Source organism: Nelumbo lutea, chromosome 3 (assembly GCF_056320005.1).
Source record: "Nelumbo lutea isolate HS-2025 chromosome 3, American lotus-T2T, whole genome shotgun sequence".
Classification (NCBI taxonomy): Eukaryota; Viridiplantae; Streptophyta; class Magnoliopsida; order Proteales; family Nelumbonaceae; genus Nelumbo; species Nelumbo lutea.
The window spans coordinates 22,741,863-22,767,624 of NC_142686.1; the positions used below are offsets into that span (position 1 = coordinate 22,741,863).

Sequence of the window (25,762 nt, forward strand, 5' to 3'; positions counted from 1 at the left end):
AGGAAACGTTCCTTTTCAGTGTGGATATCAAAACCAGCCACCATCCATATTATTATGAAAAGGTTTAAGATTCTATGAAACATGGACCCATGGCCGAGTTATCCACGGTGAAAACTGAGAAGCATTCCCTCTTTTTTAAGAGGAACTAAAGCTGTTTCAGAAAATTTTGCACAGCAAATTGAGTTCATATCTGCTGCGACATTGCAGCACTGCCTTGAAACCCCGAATGAAACACGCAGGCGATGGAAATCAATTCAAGACACCATGTAAACTGTATTTTTATCTCCATCGCTGGTGTATCCTTGTTTCGTTGGGAGTTAGCAAGGGAGTGTGGCGGCAGATATACCCCTCAAACTGAGATACTAGATCGACCTTCGGTGCCTGGCTTCAAGCTATCATGAAAGGGTTTTTTTTGTCAATATATCCAAGGTTCAAACTATCGATCCATATCAGTCAATATATATTATTCTGAGACCCCTCCAATATGCTCCTATAGTGAGTGTATTGGGGGTCTAACCGATTCAGAGGGTGGAGGAGCCCTAAAGCAACCCCCCGAACCAGTTTCAAAAATAAATAAATAAAAAAAAAGGTATCGATTCGCTAACGTGCCAGGGGTACTTCTGTCAATAAAAAGGGTTCAACAGCTTACTTTTAGCTGTTGTCTCGTTTCCCGGTATTTCACAAAGCATCAGGAGCACCATGAAAGTACACTAACACAAGTCAATAAATAAACTCCTGGACGAAAAAAGACAGTAGCAGAGCTTTCTGTCTATAATCAAATACGATTAACATATAAACAAACAACACCATTGACCACAATATTACAGTGCAACCTAATGATGCCACAGTTTTGTGACAGAACCTTCGACTGTTTCTATAAAGCCTCCATCCCACAGATGATTCTTGGAAGTCATAAGTTGTGCAAGACCACAAGATTACAATTTACTACCAACTTGCCAAGGATCTCCCACAAAAAGTTCAAACAAACAGGTTAATTAACGAGCAGATAGCACCAGGCCCATATTCACTTTACATCATCTTCAAGAGGAAGGCCTAAGACAATCCTGTACTACCAGCCGACCATTAAACCCAGCAAAATTTTATAACCACGACACCCCTGTCCTGAAGTAGCCCAGAAATAATTAAAGAAGAATTTATCTGCCAAGCCAAAACTGTTTGCGACGAACTCATATAAGAGCTAATTTGGTTTTCGCATGTTTCGACCAGCACGAATTACTTCATCCACCAGTAGCAATTGGGAAGCAATAACAGGTCTGTACAACAAAGAATCACAAATAGAAAGGCCATTACCCAACAATTATTGCTGAAAATACGTGGAAATGGAATGGAGTTTCAAATTCAAGTTCTAGCTTTACATACGCTGAGTTAATGATTTGGCGCTTGACAGAGTAATTGTCAAATATACCCTCCATCTGGGGGTCAATAGACTCTCCTGTGTGATGGTTCAATCCCACAATGTTCCCTTTGTCATGCTCTCCCTAAAGACAAAAAAAAAATACGTGTTAATTCAGGTCATAGCTCCGATGACTCTAATCTTCACTCCTCTCTAAGAAAGCAATTTAGGACAAAGTACCGTAAGTGCAATGATAACATCTTGAGTATCAAGGCCAGAATTCTCAGCTAATGTCTTGGGAACCACAAGAAGGGCATCAGCAAATGCCTCAACACCAAGTTGTGCACGCTGTTCAAATTTGGCAAATTCCAGTAATGTTAAGTAAGAGTACAAGACTAGAAACATTTCTTTCTGGTAATGGGATTTGAATGAGAAAGGTTAATGTTACCCCTTGAACAGTTCTTTTAACTTCATTGATTAGATACTGTCTGGTTGCAACCTCAAAGGCTCCTGCACCCTAAACCACAAACCAAGTAAAAACAAAATCCACAAAAGAATACAATTCAACTCAATTAAGCCTTCATCCCAACTATTTTGGGTTGGCTATAAGAATCATGTTCCACCAATGGCTCTATCAAGAACCATGTCACAAAAGAATATAACTTAAGTATATTAGAAACAACTAATAAGGAAACGTGAGACATATCCTTGTTAGAAAAGTTCAAAATATTGATACACTCCATACGCAAAAATTGTGTATTGGGCATTCCAAATGAACAATGTACTTGGATCAAAAATTAATTAGGGTTCAAGAATTGAATTAGAACATCTCCAGGAGGGGTATTAACCTCAAAGTGGACAGATGTCCTAGTTCCCTGTATTTAGCATTTCGGTAAGCCAAAGATATGATACAATGCACTCGATACAGGCCTAAGGTATCAATGATACTTTGCACCTTGCTTGTTAGTTGCCATGCATGAAAAGACCACTTTAAAAAAAAATTTGCAAAGCTGTAATGAAACACATGATACATGGATATGCATAAAAACATAAACAATGAGCAATGAAGGAATCGGTTGTATTAAAAAAATAAATAAATAATAAAAAATAAAAATAAAATAAAATCTTCTCACATTCAAGGTTTCAAGCCTTAACCCTTTCTTCTCATGTCACAGCTCTGTGTGACAGTCTAACAGAAAGGCCCGGGTACATGGTGCATTGAGAAGTGAGAACATGAACCATAGAGAGAAAACATTAAGCTCTTCTCAAAACAATAAAATCTCGAGTCTTCATATCAAATCTCTTATCTACTTTTCTTTTGAAGCTCCAACGTTTTTGTTGATGGATAATAAAGAATATATCAAGTGTTAGTGCAGTCCTCTCCATCCATCATCACTATTTATATTAAAATCTGTCAAAACTCCAACTTTATTAACAATGAAAATAGTAACAAGCTCAAATCTCCAAAACCTAGCATCAAATCACAAGTCATCTTATTGGTATTTTTCCCCTAAAAGAATAAAAATAAAAGGGTTTGTTTTGAGACCTCAAGGCTTGTAATTTCTGTTCCACATTGAAGAAACAGTAAGATCACCATTCTCCTCTTTTCTATCCAATTACATTGATTTTGTTGCAACTTCTATGGTAGCCATGATTGTTTAATTAGAAATGCAAACCTTGCTTTTTTCTTATTGCATGAAACCAAACCAATAGGACACGTTTCTGTACTTTTTTTTTATTTCTTAGGTGCTTTTACTTTCATTATTCCATGTTTTGACTTATTTTATTTTTGGTTTGATCTGTAAACTGCTTACTGTGATTGTAGGCATGTAGGGTTGGTTTAGTGATAATCTATAGTGTTTTCATGATTATCAAGGCACTATCTTTTGAAACAGTAGTAAAACCTGCAGCCCTTGCTACTGTTTCAAAAGATAGTCCCTTGCTACAGGATGACTGGAGCAAGGTTCAAAGTATCAATACGTATCAGCCAATACATATCGTATCAGTGGGTCACCAATACACAAAATAAGGGGAGTTTCGGGGTAAGACCTGTTTCAAGGGGTAGTCAGGCCTTTAACCGAGCCCCCTGAATAAGTTTGGATGTATATCTTTCTTCTTTCTTTTTTTTTTTTTTTTTTTTTTTGATAAATGTTGTATATCTTTTTTCAGTTAATACAAGTTATACTTTACTCTTTTCAGAAAAAAAAAATAACAGCATGTTTATACAAAATCCGATACACCCAATTTGGCGTATTGGGCCATATCGATGCTTCGAACATTGGACTAGAGTTGATATATGGTGAGAAATGAGATCATACATTGGAGGAGAGCTAAAGAGAGCCAAAGCTAAGAAGTAAAAAAGGAGTGGTAGGGTCTATGGAGTAAAGGCATAGTATATCTGCAAGAGCAACATCATTATCATCAGTTGATCAAAAGGTGAAATTGAATTCTGGTGGAAGTTCAATAGGTAACCCTGGTCCTTCTGGAATTGAGGGAGCTTTTAAAGACGGTGAAGGTAGACTGATTGCTTAATACTCAGCACCTCTAGGGGTGGGGGACTCCTTAAAAGCCGAAGCGATGGCCCTACTTCAAGGAGATTCTAAGCTGGCCACTGACTGGATGCAGAATAATTGCTTCGAGGTCTGGACACTAAGACAATCTGTAAAGGAAATCAATTATTTAGCAAGGGAGATTGGAGTTTCTTTTAGATGGGGTCAACACCTATTTCTGGGTGATTGACAGCAATGTCTTAAAACGCAGAGGTGTGACGTGGGGCGTTCCACTACCTAGAGGCGTGAGGCGTAGTTCAGAACATAAGAGGCGTAAGCCTCCTTAAGAGGAGGGGGGTCTCAGGAGGAAGAAGAAGAGGAAGGGGGATCTCATTTTTTTCTTTAATTTTAATAAAAAAAATTATATTAAGAAGAATAAAGATGCATAGCACTAGTTGAAGGGGGGAGGAGTCTTGTCAAAGTGGAGGCAAGCAAGCGAGTTGGAGCGGAGCCCCCCCCCAGCCGAAAGGGCTGGGGGTAGACCACTTTCTTTCCCCTTATCTATTCTTCCCTTCCCTTTCTTTTTCTCTTTTCTTCTTTCTTTTTTCCCTTCCCTTTCATTTCCTTTCCTTTGCTTTCCTTTTTTTCTTTTTTTTTTCAGTCTTTTTATATGAGGTGCATGAAGCGAGGCGTACACCTCTAGTACACCTCATGAAAAAAGCGCATGAGGTGTACACCTCTTGCACCTGAGGCATACGCCTCAGAGGTGTTAGCACCTCTGGCATAGGCCTCGGGGCGTTTTGGGAGCGCCTCACCTGGAGGCGCACCTCCAGGCGTATGCCTCCAATGCCATCATCATCATCATCCATGCCTTATCCCAACTATATGGGGTTGGCTACATGAATCTTGTTTCGCCAATCTGTTTTTTATTATAATTGTTTCACCAATCCATTTTATCAAGTCATTGTTATTTTTGTTTTGTTTTTTGTACTTACTGTGGTTATTGCCCTTTCATAAACTGTGTTTTATCTTTGAAAAATAAATAAATTGTGTATTATCATATGCAATTAAGTGTTTTGACTTGGTTGTATATTTGACTGGTTGGAACAATATGCAGCAAATATCATTTTTAAACATTCTCAAGGCCTTAGGTGGGAAAATATCACAGGTAATGTTAAAGTGCATGAAAATGGGCAAAAGGACAAATGTCGGAGTTGACAGCATTTGGATTTACCAAATAGATACATTTCAGAGGGATGATATTGTAAGATGGTTTTTGGATGATTCAAAATTCTGGTAACTAGATAGATCCATTGCATTCAAATCTTCTGAAAAGCAGAAAAGCAAATTCTCACTGTTCAGATGTTGAGCACTAAAAAATTCAGAGCTTTTCTGTTCTCATCAGATCTGAGTTCGGATATATCAAATGTGCTCCAAGTCAAATTGCAAATGAAAGCTTTACAGAAGGCTGACAAATGAGAGCTCACCAATATAACTGCTTCATCCTCAATTGTATTCTTAACTGCTCTCAGACCATCACGAACAGCATCCTTAATTTGAGCAATTGTATGGTCATTAGGTCCTGGAAACATTAAATAAGGGATAAGAATGACAACATTACTTATCTTTCACAAAAAAAATGAGAACATTACTTAATTTAATATCAAGAACAAATTCTATATACCATAAAATGCTAAACAAAATTTTGAAATTTCTTTACCAGTGGAAAATCAGAAATTTTATTAATTACAAAGTATAGGGAAGGCAGTGTGAAGACGGTCTGAGTCTGGACACAGCAAGTAGGATGCAAAGGTCAAACAGAATCGAGGATCCTCTGAAAAGTCCCTTTATGTGTCAGAAGTCCGACTATTTATAGGCAAAAGTGGGGCTGCTTTTGAGCATGTGCACAGATTAAGAATTCTAGAATATTCTTCGGGCAGTTTTGGGTTTGAATCCTAGGGCCGTTGAGATGGTGACATGTGTCGGGTTGCGATGCATGGAATTCACTCTGATTCCAATGTTCGCATGCGCCTACTATGTGTTGTTTTAGGGGGGAGGGGTGGATTCAAGCCGAGCCGAGCCGAATACTTGGCTATTCAAGCTCGGCTCGCCAGAAAGCCATAAGGCTCGAGCTTGGTTCAAGCTAGAGAGTTGAGCTCGAGTTCTGCTCGACTCAAAAGCTCGTAAGCTCGAGTTCGATTGTGAGCCAAGCTTCCTATAAAATTTAAAATTATAAATACAAAATATTATTTTTTTATTTTACACAAAAAATTAAGAATTACAAAAACTAGTTATTATTATACGTATAAAAACTAAAATATTATATATATACATATTGTTTTTGTTTTTATATATAAATATATTTATGTATATATCATTTTTTATATGTATAATATCTTTATTATATATATATATATATAGGCTCGCTAGCCTTGCGAGCCGAGCTATAAATATCTCGTGATAGGCTCAACTCGTTTCCACCCCTAGGGAGGAGATATACTCTGATTATACTTAATTACTTTTTCAGTTGCTGATTCCCTAGTTTCTCCTTTGACTTTGGGTCTTCGCGGATGACGTTACGTTAGATTACATCCGTGGCAGCCTTTCTAGGTAGGCTTTGCTGTTTCAGGGTCTGCAGAGCTTATGGTTCTTGCTGCTATTGCCAGTCCGTGGCATTACTTTGTTGTTATATTAGTCTATCCCCTTACAGAAAAAAATGATTTGCAAATTTTACAATGTGCCAAGACCCCCCCCCCAAATAGGCTGGCCCCAGCTTCCTACCCCTCATAGCATCTTTTACAATCAAATCTTCTTGTTGAACAATCTCCTGATACAACTGACTTCTAATAACCCCTTGTCTTGCTAATGCATCAATTAACCCATTGGCTAGCTTTTGAGAATTCTCTTTTTTTTTTTTATATATAATTAGCTTTTGAGAATTCTCTTATTGACATATATTTCAATAGCTACAGTTTTTCCCTTTAAAATTGAAAAGTTCAGAGTAATAAGTATAACCACATTGCCAGACCAATCCTATGGCCAGATGTCAAGATATAAGCCTCCAACCAGACCCTAATATCTGAAATCATACTTGAATAAGAAACCACTCCATCCACTTTTTTTTTTAACTTTTCTTATTGGATTTAGGATGAACTTTCTGAGCAACTTCATTGAACTTTCGCCTACCACCTCCAAATATACTGACCTTGCCTCAACAGTTCAAAATGCACTTGACCAAGAAACTAATCAAGCCATCCCTTCTTTTCTTTGATTTGGGATGAACTTTCTGAAACACAATTGCATCACCCCTCTTTTCTACAATCTGGAGGTATTTCTTGAAAATTATGAATCTCTGTTGGTGCTTTCCTCAAACAGTGAAAGAAACAACAAAGGAATGGAACATGAAAGGGCTCAAGAGGAGGGGGATAGTCGGGAAAAGTACACCTATTGCGACAATATGAGTGATATGGAAGAAGGGAAACAATAGTACCTTTGAAAACAAAAGCTCCCAAGTAGAAGTTACAAGGAGGGTAGAGGCATGCCTGATTTCATGGATGTCAATCAAAAAAGAGTTCAGGAATGTTCCTTACTCATCTATTGTAAAGAGGGATACATGTATTAACTTAGAGCGAGATAGTGTAAATGAATCCAAAGTTTAGAAGCAATCTGTAGATTCTGAACAGCCACTATCAACACTTTTTGCAAAGTTTCTAATAACAGTACAATCATTACCTTGCCTTTTATCAAAAAATATTGGCATCACCTTCCCTGTCATGTTCACCTAAAACCTCCATGTGTTCTGGCTCTGCCTGAACTTGGCCAATCAACTTTTCATTAACTGCCACCTGCCCCCTACTTTGAGCCCAACAATATCTTGACATGCATAGCACAATATTATAGTTATTTTTTTGTCCTGTTAAATGATATCACCCCACCCTACTCTTATACTAAATACCATTAGATTCTAATGTTCACAACAACCTCTTAACCATAAAAAACCTTTCCCCTTGGGCATTTGGATGCACAGAGAAAGAGAAAGTCATATTCGATCTCTTATTGCCAATTCTTAAGCCATGGAATTCTTCAAACAATTGAAAAGTGTTATCTAACTGTATTGCAGCATTCCTGGTCTCCCGTGAAATAGCTTAAAGGAAAAGTTTGTTTTCACTTGGGGTGCAAGACAGGTACCCAATTTAAAGAACTTTAACCATATTGGGCCCAGGCTTCCAGGACAGGCCCATTTTCATTTTAACAAAATCCCAACCCAAGTCCACCCAAGTTGTATCCCTAGTTTCACTAGTGGTTTTTGCTTGAGGCCTTATCCTCTCTGTCTTCCTATCCTGCCAGAGAATATACATTCTCTTAAGCTTATTCTCTAAGCTATTCTTTTGATTATCATGAAATAATCAACAGTTTCATCACCAAGGTCTAGAATTTTAATGAATTATACTTTCTTGATACTTCATGTATAGTTTCTGATACCATGGTGTTTATTTACTTATCAAAATCCATTGTAGTAGTTCCAGTTTTTTAATTTTTGTAAAAAATTATCTGACAATATAAAATTCAAATGTGAGAAGAAAATTAGTAATATTCCCACGTCTCTATTAGGAGTCTAAAATTCAATAGAAAGATCAACTGTACAATTAATCATATAACACATTCACATATCATGTTCTCATGCATAAAAGTTTTACATGCAATATGCATGTAAACTAATTAGGGTACGCAAAAGAAAAAAAATGTGAAGACAAAATATAACTACTCTATCAAGTCATGTGCAAGAAAGAAAGTTGCTCAAATACCTTTAATTAGGATTGTACAAGAGTATGGGTTCTTTACATTCTCTACAAATGTATATTTCTCTTCCCCAAGGATGTGCTCATAAACTAATCCAGCCCAGCCAAGAAAATCGGGAGTTAAATCATCAACAGAGTTTACAGCCTCCCCACCACAAGCCAGGACTAGTCGCTCCATATTTCTCCTCTTCGCTCTGCGCAGGGCAACTATCTATAGAAAACCAAAGTCAGCAAGTTGCAAAAATATGTAAAGGAATAGGAGGCTCCTTTTTCTATTGCAATAAAATGAGAAAATATAGTAAATAAAACAGAAAGTAAATCTAAGCAGCGTATGGCAAGTGAGAAGGGACAAAGAAACCTAGCAAGACAAGAAAGGGATTTCTAGATAAAATTAATTTTGAGAATTCAATTTTACATTTATTATACCCTTCACTAACTGCTTCTGAGTTCTGATTTATTAATTAAAAAGGCAAATATTTTATAAGATTGGATAAGATAGAAGAAGGTGCAATAATTAAGATTAAAAAACAAAGCCAAGCACTAATAAGATGTCAAAAGGAGCAAACCATATACATGCACAAAACCCCGAGACCAGGACAATCAAAACAGTACTCATAAAAGCCTTCCAACAAACTTGAAATGTTACCAAGAAGACCTATTCTAATAATCCTGTTCATTTTATTGTGGGTGTAGGTCTCCCATGGGTTTATTGTGTTTGGTAGTGAGTTGTATAGGCCTATGGGGTGGTTGGTCTTGTGATTTTTCTGAAAGATTTTTTCTCAGCAGTCATTATTCCTACTATATGGGGTCAGCTACATGAATCCTGTTCCACATTCTGCTCTGTCCAGTGCCATATCCATTGTTAAATCATGGGCCCTTAAGTCATTTTTCACTACTTCAACCCATGTCCTCACTAATGCGGTAGATGGTCTTCTCTGCACATGACCAAACCATCTTAGTCAACTTCTCTCATTTTATCACCTATGGAAGCCACTCCTGAGTTGTTTCAAAAAAGCTCATTTCAGATCCTGTCATTTCTGGTTTTCCGACCAACAAGATTATGACTATTTATAAAATTTTCCTTTTAGCCCAACTGACAAAACATCTCTTGGTTGCCAACCCCCAAGTGTATCCGGGTTTCGGCTCCTGCTATTATTAAATATACATTGCATATATTCTATTTTAGTCATGCTTAATTTAAAACCTCTAGTTTTAAGGCATGTTTCCATAAATCTAATTTTGTATTTAATCCCTCTCTAGTTTCATCAATTAATACTATTCCATCAAAATACAATATACACCACAGGATCTCTTGTGAACATGAATCCTGAGTTACAAATCATAAAAATTGTTAATATATACAAAGAGCATCTCCAATCAGAATAGTGAATCTTACTACACAACCTCACCTACCCTTAACCCAAATGTCCAGTGCATGTATGAGACTCTGGAATGGTTACATTTAAACCGCTTATTTTTTATGAATAATAAAAGGTTTATTGATTCAGAAGCAACTTTAGAGTGAGTTCATACATCATCCCAACGAGAGGCACAAGCTGCAGCCCCTCCTCGAGTCTTACAAGTAAACTAAGAAAGAAAAACAATAATCACAACTGAGCCCAAAATAATTCTTCCCTATTTACCCCTTGCTTAGCTAACACATCTGACAAAGTATTTGCTGATCTCCCCACCCACTGTACAGTGACCAACATATTCCTTGTCAACTAACTAAATTTCTTCATTTCATTCTTGTATAGCCACATAGCCTCTTCAGAACTTTTTAACCAACCCACCACCACTTTGGAATCCCCCTCGATTATTAGGTGTTGTATCCCCAGCTGGTTTGCAAATTGCACCCCTTGTACAGCAACTAAGAGTTCTGCCCTGATGGAGTTCCCAATTCCCAAGGGACCTGAGTAGAGCAACAAAATCTCTCCCTTCTCATTTCTCAAAGCACCCCCCACTCCAGATAATCCTGGATTACCCATGCTGCTTCCATCAAAGTTCAACTTTATTGAGCCTTTGGGTGGAGGAGACCAGCTTGTAATTGATTTGTCCTTTAAAGATGAACACCTTGCTACTGTTGACCAATTTCTCCAAAGGTCATTAAAGGACAATTGATGGAAGATTTCCAAGGTCTCCAGCCAATGTATTGCCCTGTTTAACACACAATCTTTCAAATCTTGGCTGTTCATTTCCTTGTCTTGAAAAATTTTGAAATTCCTTTCTTCCCAAAGAGTCCAAGTCAAAGCAGCACGAGCACATCTCCACATAATTCTCCCTATTTTTGTAGGCCAATAAAAGGTAGAATGGTTGAAGAGCATGTGAACTTCTGCCGGTAGACTCCAACTACCCCCAAACAACGAAAGTAGCCAAGCCCAAATGTCTGCAAAAAAGGGACAAGATACTAGTAGATGGTAACAATCCTCACTGTGATCTCCACAGAGGATACACCAATTAGGAGAAATACAGAGAAAATGTCTTCTCATCTGTATGTTGTCTAAAGTGTTTACCTTCCCATTGAATACTTCCCAACAAAAAGCCATAATTTTTGGGGGGATTGGCCTGCACCAAATTTCTTTAGACGGAAAGGGTTGGTGAGAAGAAAGTTGAGAGATGGACTTGAAGAAAGAAGCACAAGAGAAGGTTCCAATGGGTCTAGGAGTCCAAACTCTCTTATCTGGCTTGGAGGGATCCAAACAAACCTGATTAAGACAACCGAGCAAAATAGAAAGAGACTCAATTTCAGCATCCCTAGACAACCGAGCAAAATAGAAAGAGACTCAATTTCAGCATCCCTAAGTCCTCTATGAAACCCAAAATCCCAAGTAGGATCTAAGGGTGTTCCCAAAGGTGAAACAAATCACCTCTTTTTTGTACAAAGAAATAGAAAAAAGCGAAGGGAACAAGTCCTTTAACGGTGAGTCCCGGCTCCCATTAGGGTAATTCTCCCTCCTAAAGAGATATAGTTCCTCTTCCATGAGGCTAATCTCTTCTCAAACTTTTCTATCACTGGGGTCCAAAATCTACTCTCCCTAGGATTTGCCCCTAAAGGAAGCCCTAAATATGACATAGGCCAAGCAGAGGTGGAACACTCAAGACACTCCGCAATAGCCTCGACCTCCCCTACCTCCAAATTTATACCCGCTATGCAACTCTTTTCCAGATTTATTCTCAAATTAGAGACTTTCAAATCCTTTTATTATCTCCTTTAGGTTTGCTACCTTTTCACTAATACCTCCTTCACAAAAAATCATTAGGTCATCTGCAAACTGAAGGTGGGTGACGGGGACTTGGTGTCTCCCTATTCTCCAACCCCTAATGGCATCTTCGTTGTCAGCCTTAGTAATGATCCTACTAATCACATCAGCTACTAAGGTAAAAAGGAAGGGTGAAAGTGGATCCCCTTGCCAGACACCCCTACAAGCTGGAAAAAAGTCTCTCACCGTACCATTTACCAAAATAGAGTAGTGACAAGTACTGATACACCCAAAGATCCAACTACACCACTTGTCCCCAAGTCCACAGTTTTGCATAACCTCCAATAGAAACTTCCAATCCACCAAATCATAGGCCTTTTCAAGATCCAATTTACAAATGAATCCTCTCTTACTAGACCTTTTCATTTCCTCCACACACTCATTCGCAATTAAGATCTGGTCTGTTATTTGTCGCCCTTGAATGAAAGCCCCCTGGGTTTCACTAGTGATGGTAGGGAGGAGTGTTTTGATTCTCAATGAGAGCACTTTAGCTAGAATTTTATAGATGCTTGTCATGGAATCATTCTTCTCAGGTATCAAGGCCAAAAAGGTGGCATTAATTCCAGGGCTTATAGTGTGATTGTCTGCAAATTCCTTAAAGACTTCAGCTAGATCCTCTTTCAACACCTCCCAACAATCTTGATAAAAACCCATTGTAAAGCCATCTGGACCCAGAGCCTTGGATCTATCCATTATAAAGACAGCTTTCTTAATCTCTTCTTCCTCGAAATCCCTTTCCAGCCACCTTGCCACTCCTTCATCAATCCTTGGCCAATCACCCTTTCCATGATTGTCCTCTCTCTCAAAGGCCTTCTATAAATCGATTTGAAGTGGTCCACAAATTTTCTGGCTATGTCATCCTGGTTGGTAAACACCCCCCTCCTATCTCTAGCTTGGTCACAAAATTCTCTCTTCGTCTCCCATTTGCCAAATCATGGAAGAATCTAGTGTTCCCATCGCCTTCCTTAATCCACTTGTGTCTAGATTTTTGTCTCCAACTGATTCCTTCCCTCAATAACACCTCTTCCAAATCCTTTTTTAATTGTCTCCTTAACACTTTGTCCTCCTCGGTCAGCCCATTGTGAGATTCCTTTACATCCAAGTTCTCTATTCGAGAGATTAGGCCCAATTTTTGCTCCTCAATTCTAGCAAACTGATCTCTATTCCACTCTTTTATTTTGGCTCTCAACCTTTTTAATTTCTTGTGGAACTTGATCCCCTTCCATCTTACCCCCCTCTCCTCCTCACCCCACCACTCCTTCACTTTTTTCACAAAATCTAGATGGGTAAGCCACATATTTTCAAATCTAAAAGGTTCGGGTCCTATAAGAAAAGACTCAGTACCTATTTGGATAGGAAAGTGATTGGAGGTGACCCTGGGTAACGCCCTAGCAACCAAGTTTTCCAAACTATTCTCCCAGGCAAGGTTAAATAGGAATCTATCCAACTTCGAGCACAAAGGGGTTTCCTGAAGGTTGGACCAAGTGTAACTGGCTTGCAGCAGAGGTATTTCCTTCAGATCACAATCCTCAATAAAACCATTAAATTTCCTCATGCTTGTTGAGATTACCTGTTAGGGATTACTGGTTTCATCGGAGAATCTAATGACGTTAAAATCCCCGTCCAGGCACCAAGGACCATCCCATAGCCCCTTGATTGCATATAGTTCCTCCCACATCTCATTCCTCTCTCTATAGGAATTAGGGCCATAAACATTGGTTAAAACCCACACACCCATTCTCTACATTCTTGCACTTATAGGGAACTGAGAGTCTGCCTATCAATTCTTCCACTACTTCCACCGCATCCTCCCTCCAAAGTGTTACAATCCCCCCCGAGGCTCCCCAAGAAGGAGTCGAGCTCCAACCTAAACCTCTAGACCTCCAAAAACTCCTCACCCATCTCCCATCTAATTCCATCAATTTGGATTCTTGTAACAACACAATATCAGGTTTTTCCCTTCGGAGTAAGTCTTTGATCACCCTTCTCTTCCTTGCACTCCCTAACCCTCTTACATTCCAGCTAATAATTTTCATCGAGACAAAGTAGCAAAAGAACCCAACAAGAGGCCATATTCTCCTTATTTTAGGCCCTTCCTCCTATCCCCTCTACCATTGAATTCTAAATCTCCCTCAATGTCTAAAATTAGCCTTTCCACTTCAGATCTTTTTTTCTTATTTGTTCCTTCCCCCCCCCTCCTAATACAGCACTCATCCTCTTTCTTTTCTCCATCCTTTCCAGCCAATGTCTGAGGAAGAATTTTACCCTGCTCACACTTATTTTGGCTACAACATCTTTCTCCAAGTCCTTCCTTTTTATTTTGTTCCTCCATCATTGTACAGATCAACTCCCAAATTCTGTCCGCCTCCCCCTTACTACTTCCTTCCAACACCCTCTCTCCTCCTTCAACTATCACCCTCTTTCTTACATCAGAACCTCCAGAATGGGAAGCTGGGATATCTGTTACAGGTAGAGCAAACAAGTCAATACCTAAAACAGAATTGACACCCATACCTGATAGAACGGAGGTAGGACTAGAATCACTGGAAATGACTTGATGGCAGGCGGCAACTGGTTTTAAAGCCTTTCCCCTTTTTGGACAAGGTTGTGAAGTAGACATGGTGAAAGAATCACTTCTGACGACCTACCCACTTGGAAGACCTTCCTCTGTGTTTCCGACACTGGAATACCCACATCCATCCTCACAATCGATTCTTGTCCCTCTCCACCAACATCTTGTAGTTCATTAGACTCAGGGTCAGCTCCCTTGACGAAGGGAGGAGGAGTTTTCACAACTTTAGAACCAACAGCTCTAGAAACAACAGCTCTGTATGCAAACTTTCTGTTTCAAAAAAATCATTGTTGCTTTTCAGAGACAGACTTCCCAAACTTAGCGTTTCATCTCTATCAGAATCGTCGTTGCTGTTTTGTTCACTCGACCAGTCTTCAATCCCTGTTTTGTTCTCATCACTAGGCTTGAGGTATCTCGAGTTGCACCTATCTGGTGAGAGACGGTTTGCCAGGTTGGATGGGACCCACTGTAGAGAGCCTCACGACTGCGAATCTGGAGATTTTTTTGCGCCTGAACTGTTAGAACGAGAGGAGGGGTTCGGGGTAGAAGAAGATAGACGCTTAATTTCGTCTATCAGCTCGTCCCTCTTCCTAGTCACGTGCTTACTTAAAGTGCCCCTAGGCCCATCTATCTTGTAATGGGCCTTGGGCTGAAGCCTATGGGAGCCCACCCTTACAGCCTTTATTTGAGATGCCTTCTCCGGCCCTTCATCAAGTGGATCCACTCGATTAGGCCCTTCATTTCGTCCCACGTGACCACTTAAAAGGTCACACCCCCCTGATTTAATGGTCGGACCAGCAACCTTCCCTGTCTGAGGTTGCTTGTTCAGCCCTCTCCCTTTTGAAACTAGTGAATTTTTCTTTGTTTCCCCTGACACCACCTACGCAATTGATCTGCCATTTGTCATAACTTTTTCTTGCTTTCTCCAGGTTTGACCTTCCAACTGCCCCATAACTTTTTGGCTTCCAAGAATTTGTTGGCCCTTTTTAGTGAAACATCCCTTCCCATTTGAATTAACCACTCTCACAAGTCCACGTAGTGCTTCTTCTCCTCCTCCCCTCCAACCATACGAGCCTCCTTCCACAGCACTGCTTCAATGGAGGAAGCTAACCATACAGAGACAAAGCTCCCCTCTGTTCGTACCTCTACCTTTCGTGGAATGCCTTTTGGCTTCACACCACTTAGCAGGATTGCTACTGAGTAAAGATCTCCCTAGAAAGCACCTTTCAAGATTCCTCCACACAACACAGCTATAGATTCTGCTATTTCTTGTTTCCATAGATGGAATGGCAAGCCTATTACACGCACCACCACACCATCTTCGACAAAAAAATCCTTGGAGTTAGATGTTGGATTCCATTTGAAGATTGTGAATGATCCGAACTCAACCTGAACATTGATAGCTGATATTTCCAAATCATTCTTTAATGGATCTAGGATGGCTTTACAGTTATCGAAGGGGGTTACTATGAAGACACTCTTCAGCTTCAACCTGGTTGCCAGTAAGTCAGCTACCCTCCTCCAATCATTAACCTTTTCCTTGGCTTGTATCACAAGCTTACTATCTCACTCCTCTCTCTCTAGACCTCCCACCATTCTGCAACGGCCTTTTGTTTTTGCCATGACCAATGGTCCTTGTTCTACCCTGTTGTTGCTGAGACATACCTTCTCCTCTCTTATGGAGGCTTTTTTTCTCATTTGCTACTCTTTTAGCTAAGAATTCTTTGAGCAACCAGTCAACTTCCCCCCAACCTTGGTTCTGTTTTCCTGCTGGTAGACACACCAGTTGCCTTTGTCCCTTACCAAAGAATTCAGCCAAAGCTATGAAGAACCCCTTTCTATTCCTCTTACATTCAACAACATATCTTCTGCCTTCTAATGTACTAAAATCCTGCCAGTTTATCTGCTTTCCTTTTGAACAGGCTCCAGCTATGAACTCTCTTAGCCACTCGATCACTTCTAATCCTTCTAGCAGTATTGTACCCTTTTTCGCTTCCCTTACCTTCAGGCTTACCTTCCCCTTAATTCTCATCTCTTTGAACAAGAGATTTTTTGCTTCTATCTTCAAGGATCTCCTCCACTGACCTGCCTGCACGAACTCCATCCCCTCCATTTTCCCTCCCATCTTAGTTCCCACTTCGTAGTATCTCAATGTCACTTGTAAATTTTAAAGTAGGGGGAGCCTTTACCACAAGAGAAGAAAATATGATGTTTCGGGATGCTTTTTTTCTTACACATTAGCTTATTCCTCATTTTGTACTGGAGTTTTACTTGGATAATAGTGGCTCTCTAGATTTTCATCTAAGCTAGATTTTGCAGGTTTAAGAAAGATATTCTTAGATTAAAATGGCAAAATTTTGCAGGTTTAAGTCTACCCCACAAATATTGGAAAGGGGCATGGGGACACATTTTGGCCCCTAGGTAAGTTTCAATGTGGAAGATCTACATGTGTTTCAGATTCCTTCACTATGTGATCTAAGTGACAAACTCATCCCTTAGTTACACTACCATTAAAAGAACAACCCATGCAATCATATTCTGTTCTCAATGAATATGGACATGTAAACATGATTTCCTTTAACAATCATATTCTGCTCTGGATACAAGATTCCTTTACTACTGAAGTTCCTAGACATGCAATGCCTCTTGAGGGCCCCAGGTTGATTTAGTCACTTTTTTTTTATAAATATTTAGTTGCAAAATTAACTCCAACCTAAGTTTAAGTCATGATCAATATTTCCACATAATAGTAAGCAAAGATTGTGCAACTAACCCCAGCTCTAGCAAGAAGGTCCAGTGATGGAGGATCAATTCCCTTTTGGTTGATGACAATAAAGTTGCTATCATTGCCCGAGCAAACCTGTATGAAAGAAATCCCAAGTAATGTTTGCCATGCCATATGTAAAACTGAGTTTTCATTGAGAAAACCTTCAAAAAAAACCACTGATCAAAATTGATATACTTTATTTTTTAGTTCAATGATCTTTTTAACTCTCTCATCAACTTGTCGCCTTTCAGCAGCAACCATTGCCTCTCTCTGCTCTGCATTCGAGTAGAAAAATCCTGCATTTATTTCACTGAGAGATAAACTATTAGTTAAATAACAAATCAACTTGAGGCACTCACTTTATAGCTCATTCAAAATATAACAATCTGTACAAGGTGTGTCTTTACACAAGAAAAGTGAGATAATACAAAAACCATGCATACCCCACTCAAGGCATTCACATTTCTGAATGTGAAAAATTAAGTCTGAAATTGTTAAGAACATATTTCGTATTACCTCTTCTCATACTCCAATGATACATTGCAAGTCAAAATGTAACAGTTCTCTGCACGTCGCTTCATATCGGGGTGTCTAGAGCCATGATCTAGGACAAGACCCTCGACCTATAAGGAAGAGGCAAAAAGAGCTTTACAAACATAATATTTTCTAAAAAAAAAGTTGAGCAAGGATTTATTAAGTTATAGCAAACTTAAGAAATTTCATAATGGAATAGCACGGATCATTTGTAGATTTACATCAAAAGACCCATCAAGAAAGTGGTGGCAGCATGGTCATACAATATTTTGCTAACAAGCCATAAAACCCATGCCTTATCCCAACTATATGGAGTTGGCTACATAAATCCTGTTTCACCAATCCATTCTATTTAAAGCCATATCCACTGTTAAACTATTAGTGCTTAAATCATTTCTTATTACTTCTACCCATGTCCTTTTTGCTCTACCCAGAGCTCTTCTAGCCCCTTCAATGTATAACAAATCACTTCTTCTAACTGGCATAGTCAGTGGTCTTCTATGCACATGCCCAAACCATCTTAGTCTACTCTCTCTCACTTTATCACCTATTGGAGCTACTCCTAGGTTCCTATGGATAACTTCATTCTTAATCTTATCCTTTCTAGTTTTTCCACTCATCCATCTTAGCATCCAACAAGTCAAAGCTCAAATTAACAAATCTTTACCCTATCTATTTAGGGCAGGCCTTGCTAGTAAGGTCAAAAATAGGAAGAGATGAATATGAAACATGGAAACACAGTTATAATGTCACCTATTTTACTTGACCATAGTTATCCCTTAGATTTTGTATGGTTCTAACTTCCAACTACATTATGCCACCCTTCTTCAGTCTCTTTGAAAATCCAACTATAACACTATAAGAAGGAATTCAACCAATGAAAATCTCTCATATTAACAGGAAATCAGCATATAGCCTCCCAACATTTACATCCCTTGAGGGAAAAATCCAACTATAGTAATAGGGCTTTCATTGTAGTCAGCTTGCTTGTTTTATGTTTCTGGTTTCCTTGCCCCCTCCCAAGAGGGTAAGCATTTTCTTTTATTCCTTTAATTTTCAATTACAAATTCTCTTGCCATCCATTAAAATTTGCATCAACTATGCCGACATTGTGATATTTAATCCCACCCCCTCTTATCCACCATAACTCTCAACACTACAGTGCCTAGGCAACCAATCAATCATCATCAACATCTGCAATATCAGCCTTAAGAAGAACAGGCGGCTAAAAACCTACTTTTCCATTCCACTCTAAGAACATGCCCTCCATCAAAGAACTAGCTAAAAAAATCGCCCCTCATACCTGAACCGCGTCCTCACCCCTCCTTGTGTTTTCACCTTCAACTTGGATCATACCACTCTTTCACCGGTAGGGGAGCAACTAGGATGCCAGGACGGGATCAGGTTTAGCATTTTCTAGATTTTGAATGGACCTGGCACAAGGGCCTAAGCCCAACGCTGTATAAATTCTCCAAACCAGGTACTTGACTTGCATCCCTACTCACCTGTGCATTTTTTTTTCACGTTTATTTTGCTTGTCCTAGTCATTTTATAGATTTCTTCATTACCGATCTTATTTTTACAATCACCTTAAGAAACCTCCACTCACTTCTAATGGCATGCAGAATCTAATAACACTCCTGAAGAACATCTCCACTTTAACAACCTAGCTCTTATCATACAATGACATCCTTTCAAAGTGCATAATTGAGCAAGGAGATCAAAAAAGCATTGCTTTGAGAAATCTTTCAGCCATCAATATTAAAGAATTTCTTATTTCATTCTTTTTATTCTGAAAAGGTAAAGTAATTTTATTGAAGAATGAAGAAAAGTTACAGAAGAAGTCAGTCCACTACGGGAATGACTAGAAATAACAAAAGTTACAGCCACCAAAGGGATTCAGTCCTGAGCTACTGGACTACATTTACATGATTGAATGCTGGATTAATAGCAACCCAAGACACCAGCTTGCTAACTGCACACTGCACAACCTCATCAGGATTTTTTTTTTGTTGCAGAAAACTCTACTATTTCTTTCATTCCAAATAGTCCAAAGCACAGCTGCGGGAATGGCCTTCCACGCCAGTTTTCCTTTTTTCTTCAAACCCCTGATCTTCCAGCAGCATAAGAGGATCTTTGACAGAATTCGGCATAACCCAACAAACACCCACAGCACTAAGAAAGTAAAGCCACACCTGGGCAGTTACTGGGCAGTGTAAACATAGATGCTCTGTAGTTTCAGGCTGCTGACCACAGACCACAATAAATGTCTGTCAACTGAACTCCTCTTCTTACAAGATTGACTTTAGAAAGACATTTGTTGAGTGCCATAACCCAAATTAGGAAGTTGACTTTAGAAGGGCTAATAGGATTCCAAACCTGTTTATTTGCAAAATTCACAGCACCTGAGCTGTTAAGCTTGAGAGCCATAGACTTAACCGAAAAGCACCCATCTTTGCTCCACTTCCAGCTACATTCATCCTCCAAACTGGTGTCAATACATTGATCCTGTAATGTAGCCAGCAGACCCAATACCTCTTCCAATTCCCAGTCATACAAATTCCTTCTAAACTGAGGAGCCCAAGTTACACCGTTCTCCGAGAAAGAGTATGAATCAGCAACCCAGGCATCCTGATTTGCAGCACAATGAAACAGAAGAGGAAAGGAATCAGACAGTGGATTCTCCTGGCACCAAGAGTCCTTCCAGAATCTGGTTCCGTCTCCTTTACCAATTTTGAAGCTTAGACCTTCACCCAAAGAGGGGAAGCATTTCATAATGCCCTTCCAAATGGAACAGCCCCAGTTTGGGAGGGAATCTAAAGATCTCCAATTTCCTCTGGCCACCCCAAATTTAGCTGCAATCAGATTTCTCCACCAGGCATTTCTTTCTTGCGCAAATCTCCAAATCCACTTACTGAGGAGAGCCAGGTTAAAGTTCTTAATTTTCCTTAATCCTAGCCTCCCTTCCTCCTTGGGAAGACATATCTGTTCCCAATTGACCAGATGGATTTTCCATAACATTCCATATTTACTTAAGTCGGCTTATTTTGAGAACCACTGAACTCTAGAGCCATATATTGTTAAATCAGTTGATTTTAAGATTTTTAGACCCTGAAGCATCTATCCATACCGTATCCATTTTTTTATCAGCAACTCAAGAAATTTTATTAAGATTAAATCCATACTATATCCATGCTCCAAAACTTTTTTTAAGTCAATGTTCAAGTTTCAAACCTTGAGTTTGTATCATATATTTAGTCCATTAAAAAGAAACTATGTTGTTTGCAAACAACATAACCATAGGAACAACTCCCGAATGCCTAGGCCCTAACCAAAACAAAATGGGGGAAAAGGAAAAGGAGAAACGATAATAACAATCTCATCAACTTCTTCTCAACTCCATAATCTAGGAGTACCAACTCTAATAATAAAAAAGCAACTACAATGGTATCTCCATATTCCTAGGAGAAAAATATGTACCTCTAGAACAATTATAAGTCCCATGATGTCCCAGCAGGTAAAAGCGAAAAATGAGGTATAGATGAAACGGCAGCCAGTCCTGAAAGGCCTCTCACAGGACTGCTTTATTTTACTTGACTTTACAGCTTTACTTTGGCACTAGGGCATGCAGATGTTGAGCACCATGCTATCAGATCATCAGAGGGAGAACTTAGGCTGCATTTAAACCTTAGGTCACAGGAGTGAAAATGGACAGAGTTCCATATATGCCTTGATTCCTCAAATGAAATTACTAGCCCTCCCATGTCACTTCAAATTCTGATAAAATATGGATTTGAGGGCAAATATCTAATGTTTCCACCTCCAATTCCAAATCCACCCTAATCCAAAGACAGCCTTGTGTAGTTCAACCCCCCAGGCCTGGGTGACCAAAACTAGTTTTGGCACAACTCCCAAAAATAATTTAGTCCCAAGCTAAACTATCTCCAGAGTGGACTCAATAAGTGAAAAAGGAAGACTTTTTTTATGCAACAACTGCTTTTAGCAGCTTTCTTCTAATTATTAATAACCAATGAATGAGAAGGAGAAAGAGAAACAGGAAGAATTACTATGTAAATAAAAAGAGAGGATAATGCAGGGAGGGTGGATTTGTCAAGCAAAGGGAATGACATTATTTGTCATGACTCAAATTATATTTCTCTTTGGATTGCAAGAAAGAAAGCAAATTCTCCCACCAAAGGCACTCCCTTTTCCCAAATAGTGTACACACATAGAATAGATCTTGGCTTAGGCTAACCATAATGAATGCATCATCATGTCAGAACCCTTAAATTTAAATTCTTGAAACTGGTTTACCAAATAAATAGTATGTATAAGTAGAATGAATTCAAGAAAATAAGATAAACATACCAAACGTGTGTCAACATCAAACTTATGGCGCATGTGCATAATTTCCACCATGAATAGATCAATAGGCTCCTCAGGCTTGCGAATGCAGAGCACCTGTTCATATCAAAGATATCCAAAAGAAATATAAATGGTGTATCATCATATATGGATAAATAAAAGGATTCAGTACTGAAGAGTGAAAACAGATCTTAATAAGAAGAATGGGATCAAAATAAATAATTCATAAGTACTCACTGCATTAACAACTATCTCAGTCAACTGGTCTGCCAATGCCTCATACAACTGTAAAGGAAACAAAGAAGAGAGTGTAAAATATGGGAGCAATTCCTATAATATAAGCAGGAAAATAAATAAAAAATAAGCTAAATCAATTTTACCTTTGTCCGAAGTGTTGTTCTTGCTACCATTTTAAGAATCTCTTTATCAGGTTCATCCCCCATCACAACAGGAGTCTTAAATTTCTCAATAAATTGGAGAGTTGCTCTTTTTGCAATTTCAAAACCATCAACCAATACGCGTGGATGCATCCCTGGAACATGTATTATTTTCATGTAAAAAAACTTATTTAAAGGACAGAAAAAAAAAAGAATTATATAATCTCATAACCTAAGCATATTGGCAGGAATACCCTAAGGCAAGAAAATCCAGAATTAGCATGTGTATATGCCAAAATACCATAAATAAAAATTTATAATGCATGAGTATAACTGTAAAAGGATCTACATTTGGTTTTGTATTTTACATTATTGCTTGGAATTGAATCATCTCTACACAATTGATAAACTGTGTTTATAAACAGGCACATAAGCACATGCATACCATGATTTTGACACCTTCAAATGCAATGAACACTCTGGATAGGAGCAAACTGTGATACTATGCCTCCAGTTCAATAGGGATTACCCAACATTTTAATATACTTAAAAGAGGAATGTTGATCAACCATAACTTTCATATTTAATAACCATGAAAATTAATTTACAGAAACAATATTTGAAGAGTACAATTACTCACACTGTAGATCACTACCAGTACAAATATAGTCATATGCATAAAAATAGCAAGTTACCAATTATACGCACATTTTAAATGCATCCATCAATCTATTTGCATAATTAGACATGTGCCACCCTATGCATAGACCTTAGTGTGTGCTTGTGAGGATAATGTACTTAGAATTATATGTGAAAAATGATATAGAAGCAAACATGTAATGCAAATGGCTAATTAATATCTCACAATTTCAACTCCATTAACTCAAACTCCAAAATCCCCAGGATTCATGTGACACTAGGGGAAAAAACGTAGCTTCTAGATTCTGTCCTTGGCACCTTGCAATAACAGAAGTAGGAAAGGAGGATGAAAAAGAGACGATCAAAGTTACTTAGGAATTTGATATTATGTCTATGTGATCCTGTTGACAATTGAAGATTTTATTCATGTACAATATAACAGATTCATGTGACACTAGGGGAAAAAACGTAGCTTCTATATTCATGTACAATATAACCCAGTATAGAACAACTTATTTGCAATTTGACATTTCCAGAATTGACCACATCTTGAGAAATGAGATTGATAAATGCAATTTTTCCCTGGACAACAGAAGGCAAGAACAGGATGCCTACTCAAATGCTACATAATAAATACATAAAAAAGAATAACTGAAAACCACTTGAACTAATCTGTGATGATTGCATCTTCATTCCAATTTGAAATGCAAAAGCCCGACCATTTGCAATATGCAGAAATGCATAGTGCAAACTAGCATAAACAAAGAAACCCCAATTTGAACATGGGCATGTATTGATAGAACAAGCAAGAAAATCAAGCACATAGTATCCATAAATGACTTCACTAACATGTTGGTGTACAATTCTGCTTCAACTCAAGAATTGGTAGGACAAGCAGAACTTGCCAATCAAAAGTCAACGAGTTACCACATCCTAATGTAATTCATGTAGGAGACCATGCTATGGGCCTGTTTTAGGATGATTATTAGTTCTAAGGCTTTAAGTAACAATTTTATTAATTTACTATTTCTTGTTCTTTGTTCCAGTGCTATCTAAGCATTAGAATCCATTAGTAGAAAATCTTTCTAAGTTCCAAGTGCTACTAACCTTCATCAATGTAACGCTCGGACTGTTTCATAAGCTCGCCAATGAAAATCACAGTAGAAGTTGTTCCATCCCCACTTGCATCGTCTTGGGCAACGGCAGTTCTTGCTATCATGATTGCGGTTGGGTTTTGAATTTGCTGGAATCCATATATGAAACATCATTATACCGACTACGCGACAACATGGAATGAAATAGGAACGCTATAAGATATAAGAAGAGAACTGCATAATAGTACAAATGGGAAAGCTGAAACTCAAAATGTCTGATCTTCCTAAACTCAAAAGCTATGTTATGGTGTTTGTTGCACGTAAAATGACAGCGAAAAACGAGCTCCTTCCAAAGAGCGAGTAATAATTTTAGGGAAATGGCATTGCCGTTCAGGTCTGTAATACAATTTAAGCGAAACGGATGGAACAAACTGGAAAACAATTCATTTTCATAGTGAATATCATTTCCCATAGAAAGTTCGTTATCCCAATTTTACGTGCAAACATGCGCGGTCTAAACGAAAATTTTTGGAAAAAAAAAAAACAATTGTGAGAGGGAACGAAATAAAGATGGGGTTTTGCAGAGCCAACCATTTCCTTCAAGAGAGTGTTGCCGTCTTTAGTGAGTTTAATGTCTCCCGCACCCCCAACAAGCCTGTAAACTAGCAAATTCATTAGAAACCGAAAGAGATATAGAGATCAAGTACAATGTCAAAGGTGGTGGAAAGAACGAAATGGAAGCGGGAGAAGAACTCTTTCTTACATCTTGATGGTGCCCTTGGGTCCGAGGTTGGTCCTGAGAACATCTTGCAAGCCCTTGGCAGCATTGATGTTCATGTGCAGAGCTGCAGATTTGTTGAGGACTTCTGCATTCGGATTCAGAACTCTAAGAGACATCTTCTATGTTTCACTGAAGAAAAGTGGGAGGAGCAATAAGAAACCAGGAATCAAAAACAAGTTCAAAGCTTCCTTGCTTCTATTCGAGGCGCGGGCGAAGCTACACTTGAAATGGGCTTTAGGGCTTTCTAGAATAAACTCTTGATCTACAGAATTCACGATAGGTAGCTATTGTGGGTAGTGGGGGCAGAATTCTTGTGGGCAGAAGATACGGAGTCTCTAGACCCTTTAACGGTATTCAAGAGATCGGAATCGTTTTTCCTTTCATGAGGAAAAATCAAAAAATAATATCATTTTTTTCCCTGGATATTATTTGAATTTCGTAGCTAAATGTTTCAAGTTTTTAAAATGTTTTAGCCAACAAAGTTTTCACCGAAGCTTTAACAAAAATTAGCTGAATAATTTCCAGAAAAATCTAAAACTTTAAGAAAAAATAATATGAATTAATAGGGTTCTACTATGATACCAGACAGATGTGATATTGGAAAAATGTGTCACCGATCAATCGGTATGATAAATGTGTTATTAGATGGTATTTTTTATCGGTATCGGCATCATAGATTTTCCCAATTTATGTTGCTATCTCGACCAAGATTTTAAAATGCCAACGAATAT

At 38.5% G+C, this 25,762-nt stretch overlaps 1 protein-coding gene across 1 annotated transcript; it reads right to left on the bottom strand.

Annotated features, from left to right (window-relative positions):
* Positions 1–736: 736 nt before the first annotated feature.
* Positions 737–25,762, bottom strand: LOC148863580 (T-complex protein 1 subunit zeta 1). Its single transcript, XM_088978227.1, has 15 exons — positions 25,014–25,762; positions 24,842–24,905; positions 24,264–24,399; positions 22,521–22,672; positions 22,378–22,425; positions 22,144–22,236; positions 17,758–17,864; positions 17,437–17,551; positions 17,248–17,334; positions 8,649–8,853; positions 5,331–5,425; positions 1,803–1,871; positions 1,595–1,702; positions 1,381–1,499; positions 737–1,274 (listed from the first exon to the last, which is right to left on the bottom strand). The coding sequence occupies exons 1-15, from the start codon at positions 25,145–25,147 to the stop codon at positions 1,199–1,201; spliced, it is 1,608 nt and encodes a 535-aa protein (XP_088834353.1). The 5' UTR covers positions 25,148–25,762; the 3' UTR covers positions 737–1,198.